Raw genomic sequence first — 24,323 nt, forward strand, 5'->3', positions numbered from 1 at the left:
AGTCTTTCGAGAAAGAGGGGCGGGTTCGCATAGAGAGAACCAAACCAAATTAGTAAAAGAAACCCACGCTTGGTGAAGGTGAGGTTTGAAGATCTAACAATTCGTTATGTCATGTATCCTTGATTGATGTAGCCTCAGATGCTTCAATTGTAGATTTGAGTATTGAGCGAAAGGTTACACCACCTATAGGTTCTGTATTACAGGCCAATCCTACTCCACTAGTACCAATAGGCCGCATAGGGGAAAAAGCACAACACCTAGGAATAGGAATCAACACAACAAAAACTTTATTAATAATTACCCAGCAAGAAAACGTATGCGCTTTAGCAACAAAGCGCTCATCCCTTGCTTGTTGACCCGAGGGATCCCTTCGTGATGGCCTGTAGATTGAACTAGGGCTTAGAAATACTGATTTCACTGATTCAGCTATTTCTGTCCTAATAGGCAAGAAGTAAAGTTTTCAACTAGATTGATAGAGAGGAATGAATCAGTATCTAGTCCTGCCTTCCTTAAGGATGACTCTTCGGTCAAGCTTGTTTGAGACCGGAGCTAATCCTAGCCCGATACTAGGATCACGATACACATTTCGAGAACTGGCACCTGGGAATAGGGCGCCCAAGGTGGTCAAATTGGTACTTGTCAGGAAATGTCATGAAACAAACATGCAAGCATAATTTATTAGTAGTTCCAGATAAAGAAAGAACAAAGACTGCCTATTCCCTTAAAAAATAGGATGGAACAGTTGTATTCTGGATAAATTCTTTTTATTTGGAGTTTTCCCCCTTTTTTAGGATGCAATTATTCAGTATACCCACGTGCGTAACATTCTTGGTTGTATCTTTAGCAAGCACTATGCAAATAAGGCCTCCGAAAGCTTCACTAACCACTGTGAAATATTACTCTGGTACCAATGAAAATTGCCTTGCTATATCAATCATTATCCGGTACGGAGCCAGCGTCACTGTCTGTTTAGCGTGAGTACCTTCCCACAGTACTCGATAGCATTCGTGCACCTAGCATTTGTGCTGAATTGTCTACCAGCTTCTGCCATTTTGTCCTTTGCGCTCAAGTCTATGGCCAATACTGCCCGGGGCAATATTAGAAGTTTTCTGAGGGTTCCATCGTCTTTTGGTTGGTTTTTCTCCGCAAGCTAGTTCACATCCAATTATCCTTACCGCACTAATCATTGCAGGAGAGGTAGTCTTGCCCTAACGTCACAGAGAAGACGTGTGGCAGCTGCCTTTCTAAGACCTGGTACAAGTGATGACCTAGTTGATAAGGGTCGAATGCGTAGTTCATTCACATGTCTTTTGAAAGAAAGGATGCTTCAGAACAACCAAGTAGTACTGGGAACAACTCCTATTGCGTCAAAAGGTTCAGGAGCCATTCTATGATAAATCGAGAAGGGACAATCCAGTCCTGGTCCATAGAACTGGTCAGAAAGGCCAGAAATCTGTGATCTATCGCACGAAAAGGGCTTCGTCCGATCCATTAAAATCTAGGAAAAGTAGCCGTATAGCGCCTAAAATGGGTCATGTTCTTGTGCTCTATATCGCAAGTTCAGATAGGCTTGCATATGTTTCTATCTCAAAGTGGAAAACCAAATATACGTTAGCTAGTACGAACTAGAACCGCCCCTCGATTTTAGTATTTACCTTCAATTCCAAGAAAAGGTAGTAAATAGGTAAATCAGTTAAAGCTCTTGTTTGGGAAATGGGTTGAGTTGAATTCATATTAATCTTGCCAAGAACAGAACAAGAAAAAAAACATAATTGGCTAAGGCACTTTCCTACCGGTTAAGATTTCCAGTATTCTAACAATCATCACAAGCTAAATGGATAGCCTTGCTTTGAAGTAAAAAGATAGATTGAACTTATCTTTCATTTGTCAAATCTCTAAACATCAATTCAGTGGAATTGATTATGTTGAAGAAAATCGATAAACTGAAATCAAATGGAATCAGAAAAAACAAATCAAATGCCATTCCATCAATTGACGATAAAAGATAGGAATATGCATTAGATGGACAAATTTTCACACACTCATGTCAAAATGCAAGTAATCTTAAACTTTCTGATCATCAAGGCTCTGAAACGAAGAACTTCTTGGAGTACATGTACTTCCTCTCCCATAAAAATGTTCTAAATTCCTCTGTCTGAGAGATGGGCACTTAAGAGCTAGAAGACCCACATAACGAGTACCCATGAGGGAGGCGGGCTATAGTGCTCATGCAAGGCATAAACTTTCAAGAAAGACAAATTCTACAAGCAGGAGAAGTATCCTAGGCAAGAAGAGGAATATCCTAGCAAAGAAGGTGAAATAAGCGGTTAAGAGAAGCTGACCAAGCAAGCTTCGAAGACAATCGACCAGTACACTCCAAAAAGGACAACCAAGATTGAGTGACACGCCACTAAGAGAAGAGAACCTTTTGAATACATAGAAAGCTTCCTGTCGCTACTCGGCTATTTCGACCGTTACCCGGTAGATAGAGGCCCTGGTTCCAATATGCTAGGCGCGGTACTCCCCACGAATTGGTATGACTACGATAGAGAAATGCCATCGCTAGAGGGACGAGCGCTAGATACTCTAGAGGAACTTCACTCCTCCTTAGTAAAAGTGAGACTAGGTAGAGGAGGTAGAAAATAAGGCCTACTGTCTATATGGGACTAGTCATAAAAAAAGCAACCTATGTTGACATAAAGAGAGCTAGGGTGAAGTGTACTATTAGATCCCCGGCTTACCATTAGAAAGAAAGCTTAGCCTTAGACATCAATGTGTTAAGCATATAGGAAGCCTTCTAAGAAAGTCAATAAGAACTAGACTTCATTCTCAAACTACAGCATTTAGGCCCGTATAGAGTGGGTCCTCAAGCTTAGAATCATTTGGCCTAACCTTTAATACTCGTCAACATCTTTTCATCCGGGTCGTACTAAAGGCAAGTAGACCAAACACACAACACCTGTCCTAATGACTGGTACACTGATGGTGGCTTATTGGCTCCTTCCTTCCTTCCATCCTCAAGTCTTACTTTCCTTGATGCCTTAGTTTACTTGATGCCCGATTCATTCCTCCCTATATTCAATCTCTTGACACATATTCTAGAGTCAGGTTTGACTTGCCTTTCCTTACTTTCTTTACTTCACTAGCCTTACTGGACATACCATACATACTGGACTGACTGGGCTTAGCAACTAGTTATGTCCCTATTGGACAAATCTCCCCTACACTGTAACCGTAACCAGATTACATTAATTCAAGTTGGCAATCCCCTGATCTTTGCTTTGCTTCCGGTGTGCGATCCGAATTTACATATAAAGACCGTAGTTAGCAGGCAATGTCCAAGGTCAGTGTATCTCAAACTAGTGGGTCACTACATCTAAACTATCTAATACAACTATTGAATGTGCTTTCTATGTATCCATACCGGTACCATGAAAAAGCAATCTTGGTGTGCGCATGCACTGATAGCAAGGAGGTGTGCAAACCTCACCTAACTCCAGGCTAATCCCTAAAGCAATGCGTTAATAGGCCTAAACTAGAACTAATCAAGACCTAAGCCTTATGCTAATTGCCTTAATCTTCTCTTTAGCACTTTGGTGGATAGAGCACTTGTTTATGTGTGGAAGCCAAGCCTATAGCTTCTCCAAGTTCTAACACCCTTGAAATGGCTGAGCAAAGGGGTATTTATAGCCTTAAGCCAATAAACTAGTCATTGCTCCAACGATCACACAAACAATAATCACTGACATATACTATGACCACTTCATAGCCATCACCACATCATAATGTGATCACCAATTTATCCTATGCTCCAGTTGCTCTAGTCACCTTATCATTTGGTGTATGTATAAAAACTTTCAGAGCTGAATTTGAGCCGATATTGAGTCGAGCCAATCACACTGATTCATCCTATGATTGTGACTGCAATCACCATATCATATCCTATGATGCATGTTAATTTCAAACCTTGCTGGTCACCGATTCATCATATGCCTTTCAGGACCATCACCATATCGTCCTATGATGCATGTTAACTTCAAATCGAGCTAATCACCAATTCATCCTGTGCTCCCTTCATGGCCATCATCGTATCAGCATATGATCACTGATTGATACTCTGATATTGTAACTGTGATCACCATATCATACTGTGATATGCAACTGTGAGGAATCTTCACTATTTTGCTTCATTTCTTCGTGTGTGTTTGTCCCGACTTCTCTTTTATGATGTCTTGGGTTGCTTGAGGTCTTCTAGGTGAAGGGACCATGACACCCTAAGAGGGGGGGCGTGAATTGGGTGTTCTAAAAACTAAGGCTCCAAGCACATATAAAAACCTATTCAAATTTCTATCTAGATGGGTACTAGGTTTTTCTATGTGTTGCTATCTCTACCGCAAAAGAGTTTTGCACCCTAGGTTCCAATCCTAGAAACTACAAACGGCAATTTTAGGAAAAGTAAATGCAGAATGTAAGTGCAATAAGAAATGTGGAAGGTAAATGAGGTAGAGAAGGAAAACTCCCTTCACGGCTACATGGCGATTTTTACCAAGGTATCGGAAAGCAAAGCTTTCCACTAGTCCTCGTTGTTGGAGCCCCTCTCAAAGTGAATGCTCGCGCAAGGGCATAAACTCCTTGGTCAAGTAACTCCGTAGGATAGCTGACGGGCCTTCCCCATGCGCTAATGTGTCTCTGCCTAGCCTCTCCTGGATGCTCCTTACTGCTCTTCACTTGGTAGAGCTTCAGCAAAACACCTAGGGCCTCTCTTCCCTATCACAAGCACCGATGGCCACTCCACAAACACGGTTGGAGGGTCTCGCAAGACTTACAAGCACCGAATTTACAACTCTTTGTGCGCGCAAGCACCAATACAAGGAGGTGTGCAAACCTCACCTAACTTTAGGCTAAACCCTAAAACAATGCACAAATAGGCCTAAACTAGCACAAATCAAGACCCTAAGCCTTATGCTAATTGTCTTAATCTTCTCTTTAGCACTTTGGTGGATAGATCACTTGTGTGAATGTGGAAACGAAGCCATAGCTTCTTCAAGTTGTAACACACTTGAAATGGCCAGGCAAAGAGGTATAAATAGCCCCAAGCCAAGAAACTAGCTGTTGCTCCAATGCTCACAGAAACTTTGATCACCAACTGATTCGGTGCACCCAGCAATGCATCACCGAATGAGTAGGTGGTCTGCCTCCAGGTAGCCATTGAGCCATCGATGCCCGGGCCATGTCACCGACTGATCTGGTGATCCTTCTTGATGTTCACCATATAAATCGATGGTTCTTCTAAGCTGCTGCCTTCTTTAGTCATCGACCGATTCGCTGCACTAGTCTTGTAGCCACAGTATGAACTGGTGATGCTTGAATTAAACTCCAAATCTTCCAGAGCTGAATCTGAGCTGAGCGATCACACCGACTGATTCGATGGTGAATCACTGTTGACACCGAATAGGTTGGTTGTAACAGTGCACGCTATCTTAGCCCTACTAATATCTATGGTCACCGACTGATTCGGTGACATTTGTCAATTGTCACCGTATAAATCGGTGGAATGTGTTGGTGCACATTTCCAGGAGGATTCACTTCAATTCTTTGCGTGTCTTTGTCCCAGCTTCATTACCATCATTTGGATGCCATAGAATTCTTCTAAGTCTTTCTTTTTCTTCTCATTTTGATGGTTTTGTAGTTCATCCTTGGGACCTATGAAACACCTACAAAGGTACACCTTGCACACACATTAGTCCCAATGACTATGTTGTCATTAACCACCAAAATCATTATGGCCTAGAGCCATTTTCCTTACACTAGGGTCTTGTACATGTCCTCTTAACCTTTGTTTGATGTGTTTGATCACCCAAGACCTATGAATGTAATCTACACATCTCGTATCTAAATTGAGGCCCTTAGGCCAAATGTTGTTGTTCATCTCATTTCGTATCTCTGTTCCATCTTCCTGGGCTTCAACTGGTGGCCCACATCGTTGCTTACTCCTTGCATAGTATCTGCAAGGGCCACGCCGCCGCAACCTAATCCAAGTGGAATCCCATGTGAGTTAACTGGCGAGATTTGCAAGGGAATTGCTGAACATGCAGTGATTATACTCTGATCAACAGAAGAAGAAATTGCGTATATGGTAGTAGCATGGGGGTCCAGGGGAGGATACTCGCGCTCTTCCTTGCCCATCAACCACCGCAACTTGTCATCCCGCTCCTCTGCGTATACGTCGTGTAGGTTCGGGTAGCACGCCAGCAGCCAGCTCATCTCTGCCTTGTCAAGTTGCACGTTCACGAGCGAGCATAGCGCCGTGTGGGTAGAGGACAGCACAAATCCCATCGTCGGGATCCTGACCCGGAGTAACGAGCGTGATTGAAGAAGAGATCGCCCCTATCGGCGCAGGCAGCTTAAGTGCACGACCACAAGTGAATGTGTCTAGATATCATGAAGGGTCGACATACTAGATCTAATCACAATGATTACATAAAGCATATATATAGCCTAACCATGCATTAGACAAAGGAAAAATCATATTCATGATAGTAGAAAGTATAAAAGAGCATCGAGTCGCTAACAGATCAGATGACATGAAGAACATTGCTCACAAAATATTATTAGATCATCACCTCTTAGTACATACCATCGATGATATCCTACTAGCTCCTAAACTCCGTCATGGCACAACCACGTAGGGAGGCCATGGCGGTTCGGGTTTAGCCTAAGCCATCTTCTAGACAACTTTGAAGACTAGCGGCGGCCCTCAGCTCCCTATGGTGTGTGTCCCTTTGTTTCGCCGACTTGTGGTGAATGGATACAGATTGAGGGCACCTAGGGGGTCATATTTATACCCTTGGGGAGACTTAGGGCATGCTCCACCTTCCCTTGCACGAGTTCCTTGCTTGTGAGTTAACCAAACTTGATTCCATAAAATCTGACTCGCCCAGAATTTCCTTTTACGCAGCCCTTCTTTTCTGACATCATATCTTCCACGTCTGGACAACAAATAGGGCAACTCCAGTGCCTAAATTGTGTATCATGAAAAGATCTTCAACTTTGGTATTCATGACATTAGCTGGAAATAAAGTTAAGGTCCCCAAAATAGTGACGCAAGATAATCTATCTGATTTCGGGCTTCTATGCGCACCATGCATTTCGGGGGCCATATCTCCTACTTTCATAATCCAAATTATGCTTTCCATATGTTCAAATTGAAGCTCACGACGATGGATAAAACTTTGGTAGTCAAACTTTCTTCATTAGAGGCTGTTTAGGTCTTCAAATCTGAAGAAAAAGATCATGTTGTCTTGGGCTACGCGAATATCTCTTGGGTTGACTTGATCTCAGGGATAACTTTCCATGCTTAAGTCTCCTTAGCCTGAGATTGATTGAATGTGGACATCTTAGGACCATGGGTTGGCCTGTAAAAGCACACATGGTCCATTAAGTGGTAGCCTGAGCTTCCTCAATTGGACTCGATTCCTCTGGGATTGTGCTTATAGGTGGGCTTTGTGCAACTCATCCAATTTGGCATGTATTTCCTATCATCTGCAATCAGGGCCAGCCCTGGGGGGTGGTAGGGTGTGCGGCTGCCTTGGGCCCCCAAATCCCAGGGGCATAGTAACGGTAACACAATATTGGAGGTATGCCCTAGAGGCAATCATAGAGATGATATTCCATTGTATCCATGATTTATATTGTGTTCCTTGAATATCCATTAAAGACTACTTGAATTGATTTGCAATTATGTGAATTGTGTGTGAAACTCTTTACTTGTATGGTTATTCTAAAAGTTATCCCTAGTCGGAGTTCATGTGAGGACACATATGAATATTAGACTAGCATATGTATTAGTTGATGACTATGTTTTATAAGTCATGGACATGGAGATGTCAAACTAATAATGTGGGCACATGTAGAGACATGTGCTAGGACTGATCCAACACGAGTTACATAGTTCTCTCTTTACACAATGTGTACACTTTGTCCTTAGACCTGAGACTGTCGCATCTACTCAAGATGTGGATCGACTTACTTAGGGGCTATCAAACGCTACACCGTAACTGGGTAGTTATAAAGGTAGCTTTCGGGTTTGTCAAGAAGCATGCTGTGAGGTATGGTCAGTCAAGATGGAATTTGCCCCTCTCTATTTGAGATAGATATCTTTGGGCCCCTCGAGTGATCAGATCTGAAAATGCATGGCCATGCTATGTGAGGTTAAGAGTTAACCTAGAAAGGGATTCCGAATCACAGCATTGAGAAAGAGTGGTCGGCTTGGAGCTAGACCGAATATCGTGAGGCAAAGGGAATAGCATGTACGTGATGTTGTGATGGTTCGTCTGATATGATCTTTGTGTGCGTATAAGAGTTAGTATGTCTTGCTAGAGGCTGCTACTAACTATTGGCTGAGTAGGAGTACTCGGGCCATGTCTATACGTATATGAACCTATAGGGTCACACACTTAAAGGGCTGGAAGCCCAATTCGGATGTGATCTGAATTGGACCAGGTTTAGGAGTACTAATGGGCCTCGGACCCAGAGGCCCGTTAGGAACCCCTATATATTGAGGGGTGGGGGCGCCCTAGGGTTTAATTTTTCGGACAAGCAGTAGTCGTGCCTCCCACACCCTCGCCTTGTTGCAACTTGCAGACCTAGCAGTCCAGCTTACGACGCTTCCTCCCCGCACGTGTGGATACCTTGGAGGTGTTGCATCTGTAGCACTTGGACAAGCTGCCGCACGAGAGCTCCGACGAAGAACCTGACGAGCCGACGACGAGCCTGACGAGCCGCGGCACGAGGAGGGAGTCGTTGCACGTGGACGAGCTACTGAGGAGCTACTCAACGTCGACGTTTTCGACTACACTGCGTCGACGTGTGATCAACTTCGCTGCCCCGACGTGTATCTACAACTTCCGCACCTGTGCTTCGAGTGGTAATCCCGTGATCTATAACAGCAGTTATTCCTAGTTTACGCGGTAGAAAAATTTTGTTTTGCGCTAGCGTAGCCTACCTCGTATCCCTACACGCAATTCTTAGGGTAAGGGCAATGCTTATGTTCCAAATAGCATTAAGGTGGGGGCCCAGAAAAAGGTAAGGGCAATTCTTAGGGTAAGGGCAATTCTTAGGGTAAGGGTAATATGTATAAATAATTTAATATGAATATTTCTTTTAGATACATTTAAGTATTTATTGGTAACATTTCATATATATTTGTTATAATGTTTATATTAAAAGACCCTGAGTTTTACTTTCGCCCTGAGCCTCCCAAATCTCAGGACCGGCACTGTCTTCAATATGATCCAAAATACAATACACATGCGAATATGGGGTTATTTTAGATACCAAATGGCGAGTTAGTATAAAAATTGATCCAAAAACACCACTTAATATAGCACTAAATGCTGACAATAACGAACACCAATAGTAGCCTCCACCCTGCCGTCCCCGTGGGGACCGCCACTGCGGGTGGCCTCCTCCCCGCCTACGCCACCTCCTCCCTCCACCTCTACCCTGTGGTCCCCATCTCCAATCCCACCTCCTCCCCATCGCTCCGGGGGTGTCCGTCATCGCAGGTGGTCTATGGCGGAGTGGCGAAGCGAGGTCCACCCACCCACGCGGCCCTTCCCTCCACCTCCTCCCCGCTACCTCCTTCCACCTCCGCCCCGCTGCCTATGTGGGTTTGCCGCCCTTGCGGGTGGCCACCACTGCCTCCCCTTCCAGCCAGGAGGCCATTCACCATCATCGTCCCCCAACCTTCCATCTCCCCGCCGCATCCCCCACTGCCTACAGTCAAAGCGGCTACATGGGACTGACCATGCAGCGCTCGCCTGCAGCTACTGGGGACCAGTGGTGCGGTTCGCCTACAACAAGAACTGAGCTAGCCCCTGCAATGCCACTGTCTTGCACGTGCTAGCCTTCGCTGCCAGAGCCCCATCCTACACGCCACCATCGAGTGCCACCACAGTTCGTCCCATGTTAGAACCTTGGGCCTCATAAGGAAGAAGATAGGGTATGAGAGGATCACAAGTGGGGCCATCAGTTGAGGTCAATAGTGGCAATTCATCCTAAAAATATCCTTTTTTGAGATGGAGGCACCCTTCTAGCCAAACACCCTGTCTTGACAGTCCAACTCCACTCAAAGCAAGCTCCACAAGGAGCTTAAAGTTGGAGCATGAATCATGGAGTTGGAACCATGCCAAATATGGCATAAGTCTCTAACTTTCTAGTCAAATTAGAGCCATGCCAAATATGGCATGAGTCTCTAACTTTCTAGTCAAATTACAAAATATATGTGCTCAGGAGTAAAATAATTTCATATCACATCTTCAGCTTTTAAATCACTTATCTGTACCTTAAATTTGAGCTTTTCATATATATATATATATATATATATATGTATGTATGTATATACACACACACACACTAAAAATTTCCTACACTCTAAAATTCTGAATAACAAATCTAAAATTATTTACTTTGAAACTATGACTTAAAAAACTCCCTCCATCCAAAAAAAAGTTATTCTAGAATTCAAATATGTCTAAAAAAACAAGTAATTATTACCCTATTTAGTATTGCACGTGCATGCAGCTTAGCACCAAATATGACTTAGTAAATAGGGACAAAGTGACAAACAAGGTCATTTACCTCTTACCGGCGTTACATCCTAAAATTCCTAAATTGACTTATATTTTAAACAAGGAGTAAACATTTCACCACAAGAAGTATGAAGAAAGAAATCTTGTGCAATTTTACCATAAAGGATATAACCTCTGCCAGATTTATAGTTCTCTTCTTGGCCATGAAATTTGTCTGAGTACATTCGTATATGCACAAAAGATCAACGGAAAAAGTGAGCCCAGTCCTAACACTTGCTTTCCCCCATGCACAACACAACAACTGAAGTGCGTTGTTAGTAATTGTTTTTCAAAAAGAGATCAGAAAGATAGCGGAGTTGTTAACTCTGTCATTTCATGTGATCATGTATCGTCAGAGAGTATGTTGCACGTATGTTGCACGTGTAGTGCGGATTTTTTTTCTACCTTCTACATCATCTAACAACTTACACATTGATTTATATGACATATTTATTGATAATTTATATGTACCCATCGTATAGGCTGTAGCACTGGAGTGTATTTTACTTAAAAGAAACTTTGTACCGCGAGAACACCAATGAGCACTACATTTCACCTATATTTTCTTTTTCACAACAAGCGTAATTATCCGACCACGAAACAGCCAAAAACGGAAAACCATGCCATCCTTCACCCTCCGTTGCACGTCCACCGACTGCAGCTAATTTCCATCCTCATAAACAGCTCCCAGACTCTCCTGAATTAATAACGACGCCCTCCACGTATTCCCACTCCGCCCCCTTCGTTCTCCCAGAATTCGCGAAGCAGTCCCTCCGCCCCGACTTTTGTCAGGCTTTTCCAGCCAGGATGGCCTCCGGTTCAGGAAAGAACCAAGACGGCAACCAAACCAAAGAACCGGTCGAGAGCGAGGAGTCCAACGCCGCCACCGCCACCGCCGCCGCCGAGCCGCCTCCTCCCGCTCCGCCCTCCGAGCGCCTCCAAGAACGTGCCCATGGGTCACCAGAAGTCGGAGGCCGGAATTCCTCCGCCGCCACCACCGCGGAGGCAGCGGCTGCGGCCCAGCGGAAAGCCACGGAGATCGGGGCTCCTTCCCGGCGGCGCTACGCGGGCGGCAAGCCCCCACTCCCGCCCCGCGCCGTCCGCGCCTCGAAATCGAAAGGCAAGAAGCCGATGTCCGACGCGGAGGTGGTGAAGAGCGGCATGGAGGTGAAGGCTAAGTGGAAGGATATGAGGGAAGGGCGAATGTATATGTAGGAGGTGTTCGACGAGCTGTTGAAGGAGAGCAAGGCGATCGCGGAGATGGACCAGAAAGACGAGCCGGAGGGAACGGCGATGCAACAGGAGTAGGTGCGGTTTCTTGGATCTTTCGACTGCGTTCTTGAGTGATTCCTGCTTGCTTATGATTTGGGAAATCGAATCCTACCGTTCTTGAGGACCTTGGGAAGGATTTAGTGGCTGGAGCCAAGAAATTGTGTGGCATCCGAGATTGGGGACTTTGTCTTTCTGTTCTTCTTGCACTAGCAACGATCTTTCAGTGATCATGTAGGTGCGCGTTCTTGCGCTGTTGTATTCCACTCTTCTTACTCTGTTTAGTTTAATGTCTGAAACTGGCATCGAAACCCCAAAGCATAATCATGTGAATAGTTGACAAGACTGGATAAGTTTTGGTTTTCTTATTTCTGCTCCCTTGTTGGAATATTTGACTTCGATGTTAATTCTGGAACAGGTGAAGTCAGCAACAATATGGCCTGAAAATTATTACAAGGGATCGATCTGGAGAAAGGTATTATATGACTGTAGATTTCTTACATTTTTACCTGTAATTGGTGGCTGGTGCGAGCAGTCTTGTGACAATTTGTGTTTGAGATGTGGTGTTGGGATCTCTCTGTCTTCCAATATGAAATCTTGAGATGATAAAGTTAATTGTGGCAAGAAATCATGTACAAAATGGTGTAGGATCAGAGGGTAGAGATAAAAGCATGGGCAAATGCTACTGAATTCAGTTTCCGGTTTGTGTCACTGAAAAACAGGAGCAAGTTCTTGATAGGCAGGATACACATGGTCTTGTTGTTGCTGTTAAAGAAGTGGCTAGGCAACATGCACGCCTTGGGTGGGCCTCCGAATTTTCCAGAAGCCACAAAGTAAGCTTGCGTTTCTTCACATTTGTTATTTCTGAGATAAACATGTTAACAGATGATTTTCTTCAAGTTACATCAAGCTGCAAGCTGGATCTGGCCTCTCACTTTCCTTTTTTTTTCTTTCATCATTTGCAGGATGTGCACCATTGTTTCACAGTAGTGGCATAGTTGCATGCCATCAGCATTTTACACCCTGTTGACATATCTTCGAATTTAAATTTATTGAAGATGTAACAATCTAATGCTAATAGGAATACATGTTGAGATAAGTTTACTTTCACATAACAGCAATAATGAGATAAAATTAGGGACATTAAAGGGCTGCTTTGTGTGGTCATCTGATCATCAGATCATAAATGTTTAATTTTACCTACTTTCTTATATAATCTTGTCTTTCTCGACTAATATCTTAACAGTTGTTGTTTACTGGTAGAAGCTTCACAGATGAGTCTTATGATGTTCATATCTGTTCATACCTTGCTATAAACGGTCCGTATTGTGCAAGTATTATTGCAATATATAGGGTTTATCTGATTATCTGATTCTTTTAGGAATTTAAGAAGCTGATAAAGAAAGTAATGAGATGGAAGAACAAACACAGCAGATGGAAGCACGTACGAAGAACTAACAGGTTCTAATATGTTTTGTTTTTTGCAATTCCATCAGAGTTTTTCTGCCAATGAATTTCACGTAGTTAACTGAACATTTGCCCTTTTTCAGCTACCGCAAAAAGAAACTTCTTCAGTACTTCAACAGCTATGACAAGACGAACGACAGTGAGTAAAAAGCCCCTCCCCCCTGTGTACCAAGATTTCCTTCCTCCACTTCTATCCTAACTCAATATTCCAACACATCACATTTTGTTGGTCAGTCTACGCTTTCCTCAGATTGGTAGCAGCTATCTGGATATGCTCGCACAGTGAAGAGTTCGAACCACTTATCCGTGAGGTCAACGAAGGCTACACTCTCACAGATGTAAGTATCGCTGTTAGGATCTGAACTGTAACTCTCATCGAGAGGATGGCACTAGGAAGAGTTGGGGCAATTTTCTGGATTTTCTTTCCACAATACCATGTCTAACCAAGGGTTGGGGATACATATTTATAGCTGGACAAGCAGCCAACCAGCCAAGCATCAAGGCATATGCTAGTCTAAGATGCCTTTTTGATGCTGTCCTATCTAGTCTAAGATGCCTAGGACTGTCCTACCCTAAAAGTAGTCAACAAAAGTGGTGCTGCAGCAAGCATATGCTGCAGCCCCACTGTCCTCCTCCAGTCAACAAGGACCAGCAGTACCTACAGCCCCACTGTCCTCCTCCAGTCAACAAGGACAGCAGTACCTACTGTCCAGCAACCCCACAAGGAAGCCAAGACTTATCCAGCATTCTCCCCCTAAGCCTTGTGCGTCGTCTTGTGGGAACATTGGACCATCCTGGTCCGGGAATAGAGCTCAAGGAACTTGATCCTCCCAAGGGGCTTGGTGAGTAGGTCCGCAAGCTGATCCTTGGTGTTGATGTAGCTCGCCTTGATACTTCCTTCCTCCAAGCAGCCTCGGATGAAGTGGTACCTCACCCGGATGTGCTTGCTCCGCTCATGGAAAACAGGATTCTTTGCCAGGGCCAGAGCGGACTTGCTGTCCACCCGGAGCTCCACTGCTCTAGTGTCTCTGCCAAGGAGATCACCGAGCAGTCGGGCAAGCCAAAGCGCCTGAGTCGAAGGAGTGGAGGCCGCGATGTACTCGGCCTCGCAACTGGACAGCGCCACCACCTGCTGCTTGACCGACTGCCAGCTAACGAGGCACTTGCCGAGGAAGAAGAGAATCCCGCTCATGCTCTTGCTGGTGTCGATGTCGCCGGCGTGGTCGCTATCGCTGTACCCAACGAAGTGTGCCGCCCCGGGACACCTCGGGTAGAAGAGACCGTGGTCGAGAGTCCCCGCAACGTAGCGGACGATCCTCTTCACGGCCTGCTGGTGCTCCATCGTCGGTCGCTGCATGAACCGACTGACATAGCCGACGAAGAAAGCCAAGTCCGGTCGTGTGTGGGCGAGGTAGCGAAGGCTCCCCACAAGACGCCGGTACTGCGTAGCGTCTACCTCCTCCGTTGTGTTGTCGCGGCTCAGCTTCAGCCTCTCCTCCATCGGAGTGAGAGCTGGGTTGCAGTCGGTGAGCCCGGCTAGCTCCACGACGCGCTTGGCGTAGGCGGTCTGTCGAAGCGTGATCCCGGAGTCATCCTGGTGCACCTCGATCCCCAGGTAGAAGGAGAGAGGCCCTAGGTCACTCATCTGGAAGGTGGCCTTCATTTCTTCCTTGAACGTCGCCACCTCCGCGTCCTTAGTGCCGGTGATCACCAAGTCGTCGACGTAGACACCCACCAGCAGGGCATTTTCTCCATTGCCCTGCCGGTAGATGGCCGCCTCGTGTGGGCTTTGCTCGAAGCCCATCCCTTTGAGCGTGGAATCCAACTTGGCATTCCACGCCCTCGGAGCCTGCCGCAGGCCATAGAGGGCCTTGCGCAAGCGCAACACCTTGCCCTCCTTGCCGGGGATCGCAAAACCCGGCGGCTGGTGTACGTAGACCTCCTCCTTCAAATCGCCGTTAAGAAACACCGACTTGACATCCATGTGATGAACGCGCCAGCCTTCCTGGGCGGCCAGCGCAAGGAGGAGTCGCACGGACTCCATCCGTGCCACGGGGGCGAAAGCATCGTCGAAGTCGATCCCCTCTTGCTGCACGAACCCGCGTGCCACCAAGCGAGCGTTGTGCTTGACAATGGCACCAGCTTCATCCCTCTTCAGCTTGAACACCCACTTAAGGGTGTCGCGCGGTGACCACAAGGGAGGTCAGCAAGCTCCCAGGTGCGGTTCTTCTCAACCGCGTCCATCTCCGACTGCATCGCAGCGCGCCATGCCGCGTGTCTCTCGGCCTCCGCGAAAGACCGAGGTTCGCCATCGTCGCATGCAAGGTGCAACTGTTCCTCCAGGTCGCGAGGCACCAGTCTCGGCACCGTCTGATCGCCGAGGAGGTCTTCCATCGTACGGTACCGCAACTGCTCGCCGTCGTGGTACGCGTCGATGCTCCTCGTCGTGAGAGAGCGGAGTAGCGAACTCCACCGGGCTGTGCTCGACATGAGCTGGTGTCGGAGTAGACGTGCCCGGAGGAGTGGCCGTCGGTGCTGGAGTACATGGCGTCGCCGGCTGTGGTGGTGCCGGCGAGAAGCTCGTCGCAGCTGAAGTCGCGGCTGGAGAGCGTGGCACTGCCGGAGTAGCAGGCGTCGGAGTCGGTGGAGGTTCGGGGACCGGGGTAGGCACGCTCGATGAAGAAGAGCTGCCTACTCCCCCAGCTCCCTCGAAGTGGACGTACTCGATAGCGAAGCCGTCGTACGTTGGAGTCGAACCGTCATCCACCGCCTTGTCCCACGCCCATCCTCGCCCTTCGTCGAACACAACATCGCGCGCTGTGCGCACACGCTGTGTCTCCGGGTCGAGAATGCGGTAGGCCTTCGAGCCCTCCGCGTAGCCGATGAACACTCCTGGAGTGCTCCTGTTGTCAAGCTTGCCGATGTGGCAAAGCTCCTTGGCATACGCGAGGCAGCCGAAGACCCGCAGGTGGGACACCGCCGGCTTGCGCCCATGCCAAGCCTCGTATGGCGTCCTGCCGTCGAGTGCCTTGGTGGGCGAGCGGTTGAGGATATAGACAGACGTCACCACCGCCTCTCCCCAGACAACAGCCGGCATCCCCCTCTGCTTGAGGAGGGCCCGAGTCATCCCCACAACCGTCTGGTTGCGCCGCTCAACGACGCCGTTCTGCTGCGGGCTGTACGGCACGGAGTAGTGGCGCTGAATGCCCTCATCAGCGCAGTACGACGCGAACTCAACCGTCGTGAATTCGCCGCCGTTGTCGGTGCGCAGCACGCACAGCTTGCGGCCACACTCCACCTCCGCAGCAGCCTGCGTGCGCCTGATGGCGTTCGCAGCCTCCCCCTTGCTGCCGAGGACCATCACCCACATGTAGCAGGAGAGGTCGTCGACGAGCAGCAAGAAGTAGCGTCGTCCTCCGGGTGTGGCTGGTGTCATCGGGCCACACAAGTCCCCGTGCACGAGCTCGAGCCGCTCCTTGGCTCGGAAGCTCGCCTGCTGGGGAAAGGGGAGCCGCCTCTGCTTTGTCAACACACAGACATCGCAGAACTGCTCCACGTGATCAAGACATGGTAGGCCTTGCACCATCTCCTTGGCACTGAGCCGCTTCAGGGCCTCAAAATGAAGGTGCCCGAAGCGCTCGTGCCACTGCCACGCCTTGTCGTCCCGACGAGCAGCGAGGCAGAAGGGTTGTGCCACCTGCACATTAAGGATGTAGAGGCGATTTGCGCCTCTGGTTACCTTGGCAAGAAGGCGATGACGGCGGTCCCAAATCCTCATGACTCCATCATCGATCACCATGCGCGAACCGTTCTCTTTCCAGCTGTCCCAGGCTGATGATAGAGTTCCTCAGCGCGGGGATGTAGTACACTCCGGTGAGCAGCCTGTGCTCTCCAGACTCGGCGGTGAAGATGACGGAGCCGACGCCCTTGATCTCTACGCCGGAGGCATCCCCAAACTTGACGGTGCCTCGGACGCTAGAGTCAAGCTCGGTGAAGAACTCTCGCCGACCGGTCATGTGCTGGGTAGCACTGGTGTCGAGGCACCACCCCTCAGTCCTATCGTTGCTGGAGCCGTCGCCGAGGAAGGCGTGTGCCCTCGGCTCGTCAAGGTGGAGGAGAACCGCTGCGGCCGATGCCGCTGGAGTTAGCTCGATGCTTGCATGTGCCAGGAGCAGAGCCGGCTCCTCCTCCTCCGCTAGTGGGACGTGAGCCTGGCCAGGTCTTGGCTGTCGACAGTCCTTGGCCCAATGGCCAAGCCTGCCACAGTTGCGGCACGTGTCGTCTCGTGGCGGCCTATGCTCGCCGGCGGCACCACCCTGGGCGCCTCCTCGCGCGCCGCCAGCACCACCCTGGGCGCCTCCTCGCGCGCCGCCCTCGGCACCTCGTCGAGCCTTGGGTGCCTTGCGTGGCTTGCCGCGCCTGCGGCCGCCTATCGAGGAAGAAGGCTCCTGTTGAAGGTATGCCCTAGAGGCAATCATAGAGATGATGATATTCCATTTGTATCCATGATTTGTATATTGTGTTCATTGAATATCCATTAAAGGCTACTTGAATTGATTTGCAATTATGTGAATTGTATGTGAAACTCTTTACTTGTATGGTTATTCTAAAGTTGTCCCTAGTCAGAGTTCATGTGAGGACACACATGAATATTAGACTAGCACATGTATTAGTTGATGTTTCACAAGTCATGGACATGGAGATGTTGAACTAATAGTGTGGATACATGTGGAGACATGTGCTAGGACTGACCCAACACGAGAAGTAGTTCTCTCTTTAAACAAAATATACGCTTTGTCCTTAGACCTGAGATTGTCGCATGTATTCTAGATGTGGATCGACCTACTTAGGGGCTATCAAACGCTACGCCGTAACAGGGTAGTTATAAAGGTAGCTTTCGGGTTTGTCAAGAAGCATGCTATGAGACATGGTCAATCAAGATGGGATTTGCCCCTCTCTGATTGAGAGAGATATCTCTGGGCCCCTCGAGTGATCGGATCCGAAAATGCATGGCCATGCTACGTACGGTTAAGAGTTAACCTACAAAGGGATTCCGAATCACAGGATCGAGAAAGAGCGGTCGGCTTGAAGCTAGACCAAATATCATGAGGCAAAGGGAATAGCATGTATATTATGTTATGATGGTTCGTCTGATATGATCTTCGTGTGCGTATAGGAGTTGGCACGTCTTGCTAGAGGCCGCTACCGACTATTGGGCCGAGTAGGAGTACTCGGGCCATGTCTATACGTATTCGAACCCATAGGGTCACACACTTAAGGGGCTGGAAGCCCAATTCGGATCTAATCCGAGTTGGATTAGGTTTAGAAGTACTAATGGGCCTCGGACCCAGAGGCCCGTCAGGAACCTCTATAAATAGAGGGGTGGGGGCGCCCTAGGGTTTACACCTTTTGGCGAAACACACCTGCCGCGCCTCCCACGCCCTCGCCTGTTGCAACTCGCGGATCTAGCAGTCCGGCTTGCGACGCTTCCTCCCTGCACGTGTGGATACCTTGGAGGTGTTGCGCCTGCAGCACTTGGACGAGCCGCCGACGAGCCGCCGACGAGCCGCGGCACCGGGGGCGATCTTGCTGCACGTGGACGAGCTGCTGAGGAGCTGCTGGACGTTGACGTGATCGACTACGTACGACTACGTTGATCGCCTACGTACAACTACGTGATCGTCTTCACTGCATCGACGCATATCTACATTTTCCGCACCAGTAGTGCGTCGAGTGGTAATCCCGTGATCCTTATACGGCAGTTCTTCCTGGTTTTACGCGGTAGAAATTTTGATTTGCGCTAGTGTAGCCTACCTCGTATCCCTACAGCTCCACCTTCTTCCGATCACCCTGGCGGGCCTCCCACTGCTCCTGAGTGAAATGGAGCTTCCCGCCAATGATGACAGGCCCTGAGGGAGGCTGTGACTCGTCGCTGTCGACGACCTTGAGGCGACCTATCGCCTCCTTGATCAACATCCTGGAGAGGTCCAGTAGAGACTCGATCGAGCGAGCGATCTGCTTGTACTTCTCGGGTACGCAGCGGAGGAGCTTCTTGACAGCTCTCTCCTCACCGTAGGTGTCATCGCCGTACTGCACCATCTTCTGCAACAGAGTGTTGAGACGGAGAGCAAAGTCATCAACGTCCTCACCTGGCTTGAAGGCCAGGTTCTCCCACTCCTTGCGAAGTGCTTGCAGTGTGAACTTGTGGGCGCGATCGCTGCCGATGCGTGCCGCAGCGACGGCGTCCCAAGCCTCCTTGGCAGTCCGCTTCTGGGAAAGCGAGAACTGCATCTCGGGCAGGACTGCAGCGATGAGGGCGTCCAGCGCCCGTCGATCCTCATCATAGTCGACGTCGCCGTACCGGACTGCCTCCCACATGTGCCGCACCTGGAGCCTCACCCTCATCACCGCGGCCCGCTCGACGTAGTTGGTCTTGGTGAGGGTAGGCCACCCACCACCGGGGCCAACTTCCCTGACAACAGCATGGGCCCCGTGGCGGCCATGACGGCGGTCCGGGGAGGGAGAGCCACGCTGCCTGTAAGGGCCGCGCTCTCCGTCGACCCGGCCGCCGTGCCGCCGAGCAAACTCCATCTCCACCTCCAGCTGGCCAGCCCTCTCCCGCAATCGCTGGACCTCCAGTGTGAATTCGATGTGCGGGTCACCCTGGAAGTCGCGGTCACCATGTCCGTCAGGAACACGGTCGTCACGCGCGCCCCCGCCTGGAGCGCTGCCGGCGCGTGCACGCCCGTCGGGGCTGCCGCCGCCGCGCCCGCGGGGGTGCTCGGCTGCCCACTGCGCCGCCCGTTCCTGCGCCGCCTCCCTTGCTTGCACGAGCTCTACGTCGGTACCGCCATCAGCAGAGGTAGCGCTGCTGATGCTACCGCCACGTAGAGTCTCGAGCTCCGCTGCCGCCGCACGTGCGGCATCTGCCGCCGTCGCCGCTTCTGCCTCCGCCCTTGCTGCAGTCAGCTCCGCCACTGCCAGCCTCGACGCCCTTGCCGCCGCCGCAGCGGTCTCCGCCGCCACTCGGGTACGCTCCTCTACCGCAGCGAGCTCGGCCTCCTGCCGACGTCGTGCGCTCGAGGCGACCAAGTGCTGAGACTGTCCTGCGGACATAGCGCGCCACCGGGGGGCTGCGTGGGGAAGAGGCTGCTTCCGACGAGCTGTCGCTCGTCTGCGTAGAGGGAGAGGAGAGAGCAGGGACAGCCGGTGCCTCTGCTACCGGCTGGGGATGAAAGGTGGCTGGGGAGGGTTGTGAGCAGGAGATATTTAAGCTACAGGATAGTACGGCTCTGATACCAGTTATTAGGATCTGAACTGTAACTCTCATCGAGAGGATGGCACTAGGAAGAGTTGGGGCAATTTTCTGGGTTTTCTTTCCACAATACCATGTCCAACCAAGGGTTGGGGATACATATTTATAGCTGGCCAAGCAGACAACCAGCCAAGCATCAAGGCATATGCTAGTCTAAGATGCCTTTTTGATGCTGTCCTATCTAGTCTAAGATGCCTAGGACTGTCCTACCCTAAAAGTAGTCAACAAAAGTGGTGCTGCAGCAAGCATATGCTGTAGCCCCACTGTTCTCCTCCAGTCAACAAGGACCAGCAGTACCTACAGCCCCACTGTCCTCCTCCAGTCAACAAGGACAGCAGTACCTACTGTCCAGCAACCCCACAAGGAAGCCAAGACTTATCCAGAAATCGCCACTACTTTCCCTTGGGTTCTTGCACTACTTCGTTCTGAATCTGAATTGCTAATGCATCTGTTTGAGAAAACCTGACATTACCTCTTTAAAAACAGTGGTGCTTTGTCGAAGTTATACAGTCGAGGGTCCTCACAGATCATATTCAGATAACAGCACTTGTCAACGCACTTCGGGTGCCGCTGGGGTGGAGTATCTGTTTCAAGAATTTGGTCAAGACCTCTACACTGGCGAAGGCTCCCAAGACACTATGCCAAGAAGCACGTGTTCGCCACGTCGTCATCATCAACTACCCCCTGATCACAAAGTTCCTCGTGTGACCATGCTATACACGAACCTGCACTACAACATCATCTACCCCAGCCCGGATGCTATTATTGAGAACTTTAATCAGGAGAAAGCAAAGGTACAGAGTCCAACTTATGAGAGTCCACGTCTAGCCACTGATTAGACCGTTGCATTTATTTGACTTTGGTTACATTTGTCCCGCTGATTCAATTAAATTTCAAATTCTTTGTTTGCTTGCCATTCTTGGAGTTTAAGAGAAGCGTTAAGGCCAAAGCAGTACAGGCTCTAGAGCTCCCACCTCCTCGGGATGGATCTATTTCATCTACCATCTGTGCTGCAGTAAGAATTGGCTGGCTGGGTTTCCTATCTGTCCGCAATTCAGTTCTCAGCTGGATTGCAGGCTGCTTTGGCAAACGACAACGGCCAACGCCCCCTTCTGAATTTAGTTGGATATCTGTAATGGGAAAGCCAATCCTTAAAGGATGGTAAGTTCCACTAAACTTGCTTTTGTTTCCAGTTAACCCCATCTTGATGTCGCTCTTAGATACATGACCAATGACTGAACAAATGCATTGTTTCTACGTGTCAGGAAGCTGCTCAATTGCAGCATGCACGATGTGCATTGAGGCACAGCACAGGCTTGCTTTTGAGAGGGTAAATGGCAGCGGATCTTTTACTTTCAAAGCAAAGGTTCCTTCAGAACTTAAAAAGGCTTGCTACAAGGGTGGAATTTGGAGCAGCGAAGATGAGGCTCATATTCATGAGGTTCTGAATGCTATTGCACGGAAAGGGGGCGTACTAACTGAACGCTTGCCTAATAAAATCAAGCTTCCAATTAGTGTTTGTCATTATTTGGATGATATTGGTGGTTATCAGTTAATGCGGCTTATCTGTGCCCATGGTCCCGTAATTGGAACACTATGGGCAGCATTTGGTGATTATGACAGAACCACTGGTGACATTGTTTATAGAGGAACACCAAAGGAGTATAGGTTCCCTGGTTCTGGCGACTACCACGTTGTTGTGTGTTTTGCCTACAAGTATGACTCTCGAAGGGAAGAACTGCACATACGAGTTATGGACAATCACGCTGAAGATGGTCCTCTCAGATGGATATCATTTCCAGCATTAGATGAGTTTTACCTGCCTTTGATATCAGAACCTGTTGAACTGCGTAAGTTACGCAGGAAGAAGAAAAGGGAAGAGCAGAGTGTCTCAGCCTATGTCACCCATAGTATGGTCACATTGGAGAGGAAGCTTATGACGTGGATAAGATGCCGTGAGCTTGACAGGTTCTTCAAACCTAGGCAGCAAGACATTTTTCTGTTGGACAATGAGTTGCGACATGCAGGCCAGAGCACCGCCGGGGTCAGCTATAGTCCCAGACAGCGACTTCTAACAAGAGGTAGAGAGCCTGACCATTAAGAGTCCAAGTCAAGACAAGGGAGGTAGCTGCAGTGGTGAGAAATCAGGTGAGAAGTGAGAACCCAAATCAACACACTGCGCGGGGAAACTGAGTCCGACTGCTGCCTGTGAGTATGATGAGCATTACTAAGTGAAAGAGGTAGATGGAGAATTAGGCATACACTGACGAGATAGATAGGCGTATACTTGTGTATACTTCTTCTGATGGCACAAACTGCTGGTGCCAATAGGATGATCTGTAGCTGCGCTGCTCCCTTGTCTGAAAACTGATGTAAAGTCCCGACTTGGTACATTGATTCTTTTGTGAATTGTGATCACATTCTCTTAACTACTGCTTCCTGAGATAATTGATTCTTTTGTAAATTGTGATCACATTCTGTTAAGTACTAGCTTCTTGAGATAACTTTATTGTCTAACAGCTTGCTCTGTAACTCTGTTGAAGTAGTATAATGTTCATCCAGCTTAATACAGATCCCTGTTCGATCATAGTAGACTGCACTTTTCATGGCGTGGGTGGATTTCATTGCAGATAGAAGAAATATATATATATACACACATTTATGTTGATTATGCACAAAGGGAAAATAGGGAAACAAGTAGTTTTGAATTCTCTAGGCCAGCCAAATGCCATGATCCAAGCAAGCCTCATGAACAGACTGCTCTTCTGGGTGCTTGCTCTGGATTACTACTTCGGTAAGTCCTCTATATTATCCTGCTACCCTCTCATTTTGTTTGAGAGATCAATTTGGATTGTTTACTCCTGTGGTGAGTACTTTCTCTTATCTTAGGTTACTGCTGTTCTTGGCAATACTAATACTAATATTTTCGTGAGAAGAACACATACACCCATACAGTGATATACTTGCATTCAGCTACAATACTGCTGTTGTTGGGATCCATCTACTATTTTGTTTATAGAAGAAATATTCTTGCTGCTCCGTTCCCGCATCTTCCGCCGATCTTGCGATCTTCCGGCCTTGTTCGGTTGCATAGGGGTTGATAAGGATTGGTATGGCAGGAAACATAGTTCTAACTCTTTGCTATTTTTTTTGCCAATCACTTGGCAAAATACAAGCCGACAATACGAACCCAAAAGGTGGTTGCCAGCGAGATCAAGATTGATTTCAGACTCCTATAGATGTGTGGAAAATATGATGTACAAATGATAGAGGCCCGAAGCCTAGGAACAGAAGAAATTAAAGAAAAAAAAGGCAACATCAAACTAATGTTTTAATTCATGGTACGATAGGAACACAGATCACACGAACAAAAACACTTGCAGCTAATATAATATGTCTATCTCCCCTCAATTAAACATTTTTTGCCACCTTGTTCTTGTCAGCATCAACCCTATAGCACGGATGCTTGTAATTGCAGCGCCGGGTCACCCTCAGATCACGACCTCTCAACCTGAATATAGAGAGGATATCAATCAAAACGTGTTCGTATTACCATAATAAACATACTAAGCTTCACTAGCTTTGCAAGCAATTGCACTCCTAATCAGAGAAGAAGACGATAGGTAAGTACCTGGCAGCAG

At 48.2% G+C, this 24,323-nt stretch overlaps 1 protein-coding gene across 1 annotated transcript; it reads left to right on the forward strand.

Moving 5' to 3' along the window:
- Positions 1-21,913: 21,913 nt before the first annotated feature.
- Positions 21,914-22,783, forward strand: LOC140221630 (uncharacterized). The gene has a single exon (XM_072291371.1). The coding sequence runs from the start codon at positions 21,914-21,916 to the stop codon at positions 22,781-22,783; it is 870 nt and encodes a 289-aa protein (XP_072147472.1).
- Positions 22,784-24,323: the final 1,540 nt, after the last annotated feature.

The sequence above is a fragment of the Setaria viridis genome, chromosome 1 (assembly GCF_005286985.2).
Source record: "Setaria viridis chromosome 1, Setaria_viridis_v4.0, whole genome shotgun sequence".
Taxonomy (NCBI): domain Eukaryota; kingdom Viridiplantae; phylum Streptophyta; class Magnoliopsida; order Poales; family Poaceae; genus Setaria; species Setaria viridis.

Excerpts from the sequence above, each read along its gene's own strand:
- LOC140221630 (XM_072291371.1), top strand. The coding sequence starts at position 21,914 with ATGACTGAACAAATGCATTGTTTCTACGTGTCAGGAAGCTGCTCAATT.